Here is a 10,778-nt window from a genome sequence, read left to right as displayed (position 1 = left end):
AAACTCCCTCTTGCCAAGCGGCGTATGGGGGGCAGGCGCAGCGGCGGAGGAATCCTCTTGGTGGCACATGGCGCCCATAGGACCCCTTGACAGCCCTATGCCAATCCCAGGGAAGAGTTGGCCAGTGTCTCAGTGCCCCGCAGAGCCCACAGCAAAAGAACCTGTGGTGCTCAAACGGACTCTGCTCCGCTTGTCGGCTCTTCGCCGGACTGCAATGCTCATTGGAGTCGCCGGACTCCAATGCTAGGTGCCCCTGGGAGCCCAGTGCTCTGGTGCTGTGCACCACTAAAGGCAACGGTTAAGATGGCCCTGCTCAGACGGAAGCGAGTGTTTAATGAGAGTACCCCAAACATTGTTTTTAAGAAAGGAAGCACTGCCTTTAAGCACAACCGTATTTTGTTTTGGAAATATTAGCCCCGGGGCCTTGTTATTAAGCCCCCCACCTGATTGTCATCCTGCTCAAATCACTCCTGGGAATAGGCTGGGCCAGTTCAAGTCCAACAAGGTTGAAAGGGCTGTTTAGGGGTGGCAGCGAAGCTAAAGAAGAAGGCTAACTTTCTCTGCCTGGCTCCCTGCCCTCCCTCGACTGTTGCAGTGCAGGCTAGAAGGCATGGATACAAGAAACACAACTGCAATCACGGCAACTTTGGCTCTTAGTCATTGCACAAGAGTGGAAAGTGACAAAATGAAAGGTGTTTTCAGATGCATATGGAACTTGGTCAGGATTAATGACGTCCCATCAGGAAACAGGTTGTATGGTAATTCCTGGGTGGCACCCAATCACTCCCTCATAAGCAGCCGAGTCTTGTGTCATCACCATCGCTGAAATCCAGACTCAGGGAGGTATATATAACAGCGCCAGGAGAGCCCTACATCACATCCACGGCTAGGAATCGGCTGGCAAGCTTGGTGAGTCTCTTTCTTACAACCCCTCTCTTTAAAGAAGTATTGCGCCAAAACCTGTCCCCCAGTGATTGCAATAACCGGTACATGATGCTTCCCTGGGAAATGTCTCAGAAAACTTCCACAGGTCCAAAACGCAGTGGCTGGAGTCAGGGGTGGAGGAAGGGGGGTATGTGGGGGCATACCGCCTTAGGTGTCTTCGCTGAGGGGGTTGACATTTGGCAGTTGCGGGCGGGCAGCGTGCCAAAAGTCCACCATCACTGACTTGTTCCGCCCCTGGCTGCAGGGCACACGTGCCACTCCATACACCAGAGTGGCTATCCCACGTCTGAGAGGTCACCCTCTGTGCCCTGCCCCCTCAGGTGCATGCCTGCCCTGGGCAGTGGGGGAAAATGTTCTGCTGCTGGCTGGGGTTGCCTTTAGATTTCACATAAGGTCTGTTCTAAAAGCATTGCATTGGCTACTGGTCTGTTTTTGGGCCCAATTCAGGGCCTGCCCATTTGTGTTTAAAATCCTAAGTGACTTAGGCGCCAAATATCTGAAAGGCCCTCTTCCTCCTTAAAGGACCACCCCCTGGTAATAAAATGAGCAGAGGTGACCCTTTTGGTAGCTCCCCCCTCCCTCAGAGGTGGTACCCCAGGACGGGGCCTTCTCTGTAGCAGCCCCTAAAGTTGTGGAATTCCCTCCTCACAGAGGTGCATCTGGCTTTTCGCTTCCCGGTAAGCCCTCAAGCTATCTAAGTTTTGGCAATATGTTTTTAAGTGGCCAAAAGGGGACTTTGGCAAACCCAACCGCCGTTGAACCAAATGTGTTTTGACTATACGTAATTTTGGCTTTAGGCGCAATCGCCGGAACGTAACCCCTGTGTAAATTGCAGGCTTACTGTACAACTTTACAGCTTTCTTCACCTGGCCTTTGACAACCAAGGTGTGTGTTTTCTGGTTCCACCTGTTCCTGTGCCTGTAATCTGATTTAACTGTTTTTTAAATCTTAAATGGTTGTAACTTGGTGGTAAAGGGCCAGTTATAAATGTGGTGGTGGTGATGATGACGATGATAGTCGTAATAGTTTCTCAAATGTTTCCTTGCCAAACAAAAGAGGCTCCTGCTTTTCTGCCTCATTTGCAGAGTCCTTTAGGAGGTCTTTATAATTTTGGAGAGTTAGGTGGTGATTTTACCTAACCTAGAGTTCTGTGAGAGGGACCAGGGGTCTGGGCATGTTCCTCTAGGGCCCTGCAGCCTCCACAGCTGTTTGTACAACAACATCTGGGTGTGGACAGCCCCGCCACGTATTCCTGTGGAACATGACTGAAACATAGGAACAAGGAGAGACTTCCAGCCTTAACAAGCTACAATTGCCATGGTTCTTTCTTTGCAAGGGGCGATGGGCAGGAAGCCATGACTGTTCTAAGTACTATCATAGTATTGTCAATGTATAGTCTTTTGGAGAACTGAGAAATCGAAAGGGACACATTCACACATCCTTAGCTGCTGCTGGTGGCTGAACTGGAACATCTTGCTGGCTTGCGGCTTCCTAAATTCTTCACAGCTTTAGTGGCCGAAAAGGCCCATGATTATGAACACGTTTCTGTTGAGATGTATCCAAGGGAACGGGGGCAATTGGCAGGCCCCCAGCTGGCTCCAGCCCACCAGCTGGTTGCTGGTCAAACTCCAGTCCTTGGTTCTGCATCAAACTGTGACTCAGGGCTTCAGAAACCTTTCAGAAGCTGAGCACGCAAGCCAGCAGAGTAAAAAAACTCTTCTCAACAGAAGGGCAGATAGAGGCATATGTAAAGCATATTCACAGCAGTTTATTTAGCATACATCAGGACAAAGAAAAACATGTCTGCTCTCCTTGCATGTCCAAAGCAAGAAGCATAAGCAAAAGCTATACACAAACGGAAGTTCCCAGCAAGCTGTGCTGGAATGTAAACAGGCATGTGACACACAACAGTCATGCCTGTTCCTCTTAAGGTGGAACGGAATATCTTAACAGTTTCATGCATACGCCTGCCTCTTCCAGGTCAGCAGAGATTGCAGAGAATGGCAACCCATCCTCCGAGTACCCACCAACACCCTCCGGTTACCCATCCCAAGGCTCCAGCCACATCGGATAGTTTGCCTCACTGCACTCTGGAGTTGGCGCTCGAGATCATTGTGAACATCTACCATCAATTCGCTCCTCGGGAAGGCAAGGATGACTTCTTGAGCCTCAAGGACATGACGGAGCTTCTCAAGAGCCAAGCTCCCACTTTCCTGGCTGCCTGCGTGAGTGAAATGGTGTTGTTGGTGGTGCAAATGTGTTTGCAAAAAACCGGGAGTCAGGTTGTTGTTGTTGTTTAGTCGTTTAGTCGTGTCCGACTCTTCGTGACCCCATGGACCAGAGCACGCCTGGCACTCCTGTCTTCCACTGCCTCGCGCAGTTTAGTCAAACTCACGCTGGTAGCTTTGAGAACACTGTCCAACCATCTCGTCCTCTGCCGTCCCCTTCTTCTTGTGCCCTCCATCTTTCCCGATATCAGGGTCTTTTCCAGGGAGTCTTCTCTTCTCATGAGGTGGCCAAAGTCTTGGAGCCTCAGCTTCCGGATCTGTCCTTCCAGTGAGCACTCAGGGCTGATTTCCTTCAGAATGAATAGGTTTGATCTTCTTACAGTCCATGGGACTCTCAAGAATCTCCTCCAGCACCATAATTCAAAAGATCCATTCTTCGGCGATCAGCCTTTTTTATGGTCCAGCTCTCACTTCCATACATCACTAATGGGAAAACCATAGCTTTAACTATACGGACCTTTGTTGGCAAAGCTCTGTCTTTGCTTTTTAAGATGCTAGCTTTCTTGTAATGTTGGGGCCATCCGGATGACCTGTTTGCCGAGAGTTCATCCTGATTTGCTTGCACAAAGGTGATGCAGAGGTTAGATGAGACCTGGTCTTTAATGAGTTCCCCAGGGGTGGACTTTTAAACCACCCTGGGAACTGTAGCGCTGTGAGGGGAAAAGAGAGTCCCCTAGCAACTCTCAGCACCTTTAACCAAACTGTGCCCCCCAAGGAACTATTGGGGGCCCACTTCAAATCCCCAATTCTTCCTTTGAAGCCTGCCCTGCCACACCAACGCCCCATGTTATGTATGATGTTAGTTGGAGGGCTGCTGGGCATAGCTTCCCTCAAAAGGCCATGTGGGGCCAAATGGGGAGGCCTTGCGGGTGAGCTTTTAGTATGCACCTACACCCCTCCTGCAATTCTAGATATAGGTAGGTAGCTGTGTTGGTCTGCCGTAGCTGAAACAAAATTTTAAAAATCCTTCCAGTAGCACCTTAGAGAAGTTTGTTATTGGTATGAGCTTTCGTGTGTATGCACACTTCTTCAGATACAGTGGTACCTCAGGTTAAGAACTTAATTTGTTCTGGAGGTCCGTTCTTAACCTGAAACTGTTCTTAACCTGAGGTACCACTTTAGCTAAAGGGGCCTCCAGCTGCCGTCGCACGATTTCTGTTCTCATCCTGAAGCAAAGTTCTTAACCCGAGGTGCTATTTCTGGGTTAGCGGTGTCTGTAACCTGAAGCATCTGTAACCTGAGGTACCACTGTACACTGAAACAGAAGTCACCAGAACCTTACATATTGTGAGAGGGTGGGGAGGGGTATTACTCAGAAGGGTGGTGGGAACAGGACTTATTACCAAACTCAAAACCATGGAAAGCCCTGGTCTGAATAGAGACATTGGATTCTTATCTCATTATACATGATAAAGCTATTTTTGGCCATCTCACCCCTTGCTTTTTCCTGTAAGACCAATGGCAGTCGTTAACAGTCGTCAACTATCAGCCAATCACCCATTCCCAACACCCTTCTGAGTAATACCCCTGCCCACCCTCTCACTATATATAAGGGTCCAGTGACTTCTTTTTCAGTGTATCTGAAGAAGTGTGCATGCACACAAAAGCTCATACCAATAACAAACTTAGTTGGTCTCTAAGGTGCTACTGGAAGGATTTTATTTTATTTTATCCCTCCTGCAAAATACTGACAGGACTAATCAGGACTAATCTTCCAGTATACCTGAAAGAGCGTCTCCACCCCCATCATTCTGCCCGGACACTGAGGTCCAGCACCAAGGGCCTTCTGGCAGTTCCCTCACTGCGAGAAGCGAAGTTACAGGGAACCAGGCAGAGGGCCTTCTCGGTAGTGGCGCCCGCCCTGTGGAACACTCTCCCTCAGATGTCAAGGAGATAAATAACTTATACGACTTTGAGAATAAATCTGAAGGCAGCCCTGTTTAGGGAAGTTTTTAATATTTGATATTTTATTGCTTTCTATTATTATTATTATTATTATTATTATTATTATTATTATTATTAATAATATTTTGTTGGGAGCCGCCCAGAGTGGCTGGGATAACCCAGCCAGATGGGAGGGGTATAAAAATAAATTATTATTATTATTATTATTATTATTATTATTTACAATGGTCAGTTAAAACGTTAAAATATGTTATAAAAATGTGACACCAGAGGGAGCTGTAGAACAGCAATCTGTCGTCAATGGATATAGCCTTGAGAGCTATATCATGGTTTTTATTTTAAGTGGTGATGGATGATGGAAATTGTAGTCCAGCCATATCTGGTCCCCTAAGGTCAAAGAATAAGGCAGATCATGATGTTTTCAGAGGAGCATTTGCCAACCAAAGTTTCATCTAGTTCTCCCCATCTTCCCTTACAGAACAGAAACCGCCCAGACTACATGAAGGAGCTCTTCAAAAAGGCAGATGTTGACAAGACCGGACAACTGACTTTTGAGGAGTTCACCAAAGTGTTTGCTCTCCTGGCAGACGATACCCATCGCCTGAGTCACGGCGAGGACCGATGTGGCCCAGACCACCATTGAGCTCCCCCCATAAATTGGTACTGCCTGTTGTAAAAGCTGCCAAATAAAGGATTTGCACGAGACATGTGACCCTAAAGCATCTGTTCATAGAATTGTAGCATTGGTAGGGACCCCCGGGGTCATCTAGTCTGGCTCCTTGCAATGTGGGCTGCCCAGCCTCTGTTAAAAACCTCCCATGAAGGTAATCCCACCACTTCTCAATGGAACACACCTTTTTAAAAAACCAAAATCCTTTACCATGAATTCATAATAGGAAAAACACACACAGAATAGAATGGCTGATCATAACAGGAAAAACCAGCAGTACCATTACACACATCGGCCTATAAAAAGTAACAGTGTTTTGTTTTTGTTTTTACAGAAGGAAATGCTTAATTCTGTAATACTCAAAATGCAAACATATTTCCTCAATTTCCCCAATTTCCAGGGGTTTCCGGAGCTTGCCCAGGGTTCATCTTCCTTGGAATGAGGGACAGCAGAGACTGTGGTGTCTTTAAGATATACGGTTTATTCACACATATATACAGCCTGAGTCATGGGTAGGCAAATTAAGGCCCGGGGGTCGGATCTGGCGCAATCGCCTTCTAAATCCGGCCCGCGGACAGTCTGGGAATCAGCGTGTTTTTACATGAGTAGAATGTGTCCTTTTATTTAAAATGCATCTCTGAGTTATTTGTGGGGCATAGGAATTTGTTCATTTTTTCCCTTCAAAATATAGTCTGGTCCCCCACAAGGTTTGAGGGACAGTGGACTGGCCCCCTGCTGAAAAAGTTTGCTGAGTCTACGATGGAGGGGCTCGCAGCATTAACAGCCCAAGAGGGTCTTGCTTCTTGCACAGCCACAGACTTGGGTTCAAGCCGAAATCAGGCATGGCTCGGACTCTGGCTTCCCAGCCTGCTACCTGCTTTGTCTTTCTCACCACCAGTTAGTGGAGGAAGGCCGCCCCCTCTAGCTGTTTGCCCTGTGTTGCTGAGCCACTTCTTTTGTTACGTTAATGACCCATAAGGTAAAGGGACCCCTGACCATTAGGTCCAGTCGTGGCTGACTCTGGGGTTGCGATGCTCATCTCGCTTTACTGGCCGAGGGAACCAGCGTACAGCTTCTGGGTCATGTGGCCAGCATGACAAAGCTGCTTCTGGCAAACCAGAGCAGCGCACGGAAATGCCGTTTACCTTCCTGCTGGAGCGGTACCTATTTATCTACTCGCACTTTGACGTGCTTTCAAACTACTACGTTGGCAGGAGCAGGGACTGAGCAACGGGAGCTCACTCCATCATGGGGATTCGAACCGCCGACCTTCTGATCGGCAAGTCCTAGGCTCTGTGGTTTAACCCACAGCGCTACCCGTGTCCCTATAATGACCCACACTTAGGCCATTACCACACCAGGAAGCTAGCCTGGCTATTCCAGGAATTGCATCCCCGCTGGATGCAAAGTTTAGAAGGGGCCACAGGCATAACAACTGATTCCCCACTCCCCAAAAATAACTCACAACACTACCTCTCTCCAAGAACAAGATATCTGTCCCCAGATAAACGAACAGGCAGCAGAACGCAGCTTCCCTGTAGAAAAATAAAAGGTAAGTTAACAAAGGCATTAGAACACACACAATCAAAAACAGTAACACTTTTCAGCCAACCCCAGTACAGTCATACCTCAGGTTACAGACGCTTCAGGTTGCATTTTTTCGGGTTACGGACTGCTGAAACCTGGAAGTTCCGAAACGGGTTACTTCTGGGTTCCGGCGGTCGTGCATGCGCAGTAGCACTAAATCACGCTTTGCGCATGCGCAGAAGCGCCGAATTGCAACCCGCGCGTGCGCAGATGTGGGTTGCGAACGCTGCAGGTTGCGAACGTGCATCCTGCACGGATCATGTTCACAACCCGAGCATCCACTGTATGTTTGTTTGCTAGACTGTATGCTGCTTAAGAGATTCGTTTGCAATATTCAACTGGGGATGGGCGCGCGCGCACACACACACACACAGACAAAAAAGCATTTAAATAAATACATTGCTATATGAAGCACAAAGTATTTTGTCCACCATTGCTGGACCCACCAGTCAGTGTTTTTAGTCAATTGGTATTTAAAAGGCATTCAGGAGAAAGAGGGATGGTTGCTAGATGGGAAAGGTAGTGGGATTTATCCCTCTAACTAAATTGTGACCCGTGTGTGCGCAGACGCGGCGCTGCAGGTTGCAAACGTGTCTCCCGCACGGATCATGTTCGCAACCCGAGCGTCCATTGTATAGTAACAGCTTATTCCTTTCAAGCAAGTTTCCAGTCCATCAGAATCTCTCCTTTCTTCTTCTCCAGTCCCAGTTCTGGGTCCCCACAGTCCGCACACTTGGCACTATTAAAAGTTTACCATCCACACTCTCTCGCTGCACAGTGTAGGTAAAACTTCTTTCAATTGTTCAGCAGAGTAATAGGACTTGCTGATCAGAAGGTCGGTGATTCAAATCCCCGCTACGGGGTGAGCTCCCATTGCTCGGTCCCTGCTCCTGCCAACCTAGCAGTTCAAAAGCACAAAGTGCAAGTAGATCAATAGGTACCGCTTTGGCGGGAAGGTAAACGGCGTTTCCGTGCGCTGCTCTGGTTCGCCAGAAGCAGCTTCGTCATGCTGGACACATGACCCAGAAGCTGTACGCCGGCTCCCTCGGCCAATAAAGCGAGATGAGCGCCGCAACCCCAGAGTCGGCCACGACTGGAACTAATGGTCAGGGGTCCCTTTACCTTTACCTTTAATCTTCCCAGAAGCAGTGGACAACAACAGAAGTTGTTTTAAAGACGACTCACCAAACTCTGTGATGTCTTGGTCAAGAGATTTTATTCCCTGACAGGGTACAAGCATTACGGTAGCAAAGATGTTTTTCAACTGTTATTATAAACAGCAATTAACCGCACACTTTCAAACAAATTCTCTCCTATTTCCTGCACGCTGTAAATTACAGGAACAGTCCTTCAGCAGATTTTACAGGCAGCACTCTTCGTTCAGATTCCTGCAAAAAATGAAGCCAAGTGGCCTTCTTTTTATTGGCACTTCCAGCTGATGCTAATTAAGTTCAGTGTGCCACTTCCATATAGAAAGGAATGTTCTGGAACCTTCTAGAAACTTCTACTTGTTTCTGGCGGAATGATTCTCTAACAGGCACATCAAAGAGGATGAGTTTCTGATATGTTTATGTCAGGATGAAAGCCTCCGTAGCAGAGTTGCATTACACAAAGGCCTTGCTCATTCTTTGCCTTGTTCCAATGTAGCGCTGAGGCATTCCGAGACACACGGTTATTGGAACAATTCCCAAACACCATTAAACAGTTCCTATCATGGCTGACATGCAAAAAGCACCCATCAACAGCTGCTGAAAAAGCAAGACGAAATTTCAAGAAGGATTCGTGCAGTAAAAGGTAAAGGGACCCCAGACCATTAGGTCCAGTCGTGACCGATTCTGGAGTTGCGCGCTCATTTCGCTTCATTGGCCGAGGCAGCCGCCATACAGCTTCCGGGTCATGTGGCCAGCATGACTAAGCCGCTTCTGGCAAACCAGAGCAGCACACGGAAACGCGGTTTACCTTCCCTGGTTTACCTTACCACACTGGTGAGCCAGTGTGGTGTAGTGGTTAAGAGTGATAGACTCGTAATCTGGGGAACCAGGTTCACGTCTCCGCTCCTCCACATGCAGCTGCTGGGTGACCTTGGGCCAGTCACACTTCTCTGAAGTCTCTCAGCCCCACTCACCTCACAGAGTGTTGTGGGGGAGGAAGTGAAAAGAGAATGTTAGCCGCTTTGAGACTCCTTCGGGTAGTGATAAAGCGGGATATCAAATCCAAACTCTTCTTCCCGCTGGAGCGGTACCTATTTATCTACTTGCACTTTGATGTGCTTTTGAACTGCTAGGTTGGCAGGAGCAGGGACCGAGCAATGGGAGCTCACCCCATCGTGGGGATTCAAACCGCTCACCTTCTGATCAGCAAGCCCTAGGCTCTGTGGTTTAACTCACAGTGCGACCCGCGTCCCAACTTATTATATATATAAGACCTTAACATTCTTATTACACTTATCAACAGTCCAAGTTCACAAAGTTCTCGGTCCAAGTTGGCTGGGCGAGGAGGAGTGGTGGGAGGCAGCAGCAGGGGAACCCCAAAGGGAATCCCCAGAGGTAATGGGATACCAAGGAGAGATCAGAGGGAGAAGACTGGGAGGAGGTGCCAGATACTTGAAGGGGCAACAGGGTGAAGTGTGCGGGAAGAGCCTGTGATAGGGAGCAGTTCTAAAGGCATTAGAACACACACAATCAAAAACATTAACACTTTTCATCCAACCCCAGTACAGTGTGCGGGAAGAGCCAGTTCCTATTTATATCAGCCCCTTCTTCCCAGGGCCGGATTTAGGATTGATGAGGCCCTAAGCTACTGAATGTAATGGGGCCCTTTATATCTCCAGCTGTCCATTGTCAACAGCAACACTTTTACTGTTTAATCTACAAAGACCTCTATTTTACTAACGAGACCATTGATCCATCTAATGAAAGCAATAAATAATTTCCAGAGTCCCTTAGAAATAGATATACTGATTGTTTAATAATGATGATGTTGATGATGATATATTAAATATATTACTTGTCCCCCACCCATCTGCATGGGTTGCCCAGCCACCCTGGGCAGGTTCCAACAGAGCAGAAAAGAAGACAACGAAACATCAGACATTGAAAACCTCCTGATAAGGGGCTGCCTTAGACGTCTACGGAAGGTCATGTGATTGTTTATCTCTTTGATAGATGATAGGAGAACGTTCCACAGGGTGGGCACCACCACCGAGAAGGCCGTCTCTGTAACTTCACTTCTCACATTGAGGGAACCACTAGAAGGCCCTCAGACCTGGACCTCAGTGTCTTGTCTGAAATCAGGGGTGGAGACGTTCTTCAAGTATACAGGATGCAGTTCCAACCTTCTGCTCCTCGTACACTCCTGGGGCATCAATTGGGAACTTAATGAAT

General features: G+C 47.9%; 1 protein-coding gene across 1 annotated transcript; it reads left to right on the top strand.

The window, feature by feature from the left end:
• The first annotated feature begins 572 nt into the window (after positions 1 to 572).
• LOC114587141 (protein S100-A7-like) lies at positions 573 to 5,839 on the top strand. The gene is made up of 3 exons (XM_028711100.2): positions 573 to 909; positions 2,926 to 3,170; positions 5,617 to 5,839. Exons 2-3 carry the CDS (start codon positions 2,946 to 2,948, stop codon positions 5,779 to 5,781), a joined length of 390 nt encoding a protein of 129 aa, XP_028566933.1. The 5' UTR covers positions 573 to 909; positions 2,926 to 2,945; the 3' UTR covers positions 5,782 to 5,839.
• Positions 5,840 to 10,778: the final 4,939 nt, after the last annotated feature.

This window comes from Podarcis muralis, chromosome 16, assembly GCF_964188315.1.
Source record: "Podarcis muralis chromosome 16, rPodMur119.hap1.1, whole genome shotgun sequence".
Classification (NCBI taxonomy): Eukaryota; Metazoa; Chordata; class Lepidosauria; order Squamata; family Lacertidae; genus Podarcis; species Podarcis muralis.
Note: the sequence above shows the minus strand (reverse complement) of the source record. Positions and strands in the feature narration are given on the sequence as shown.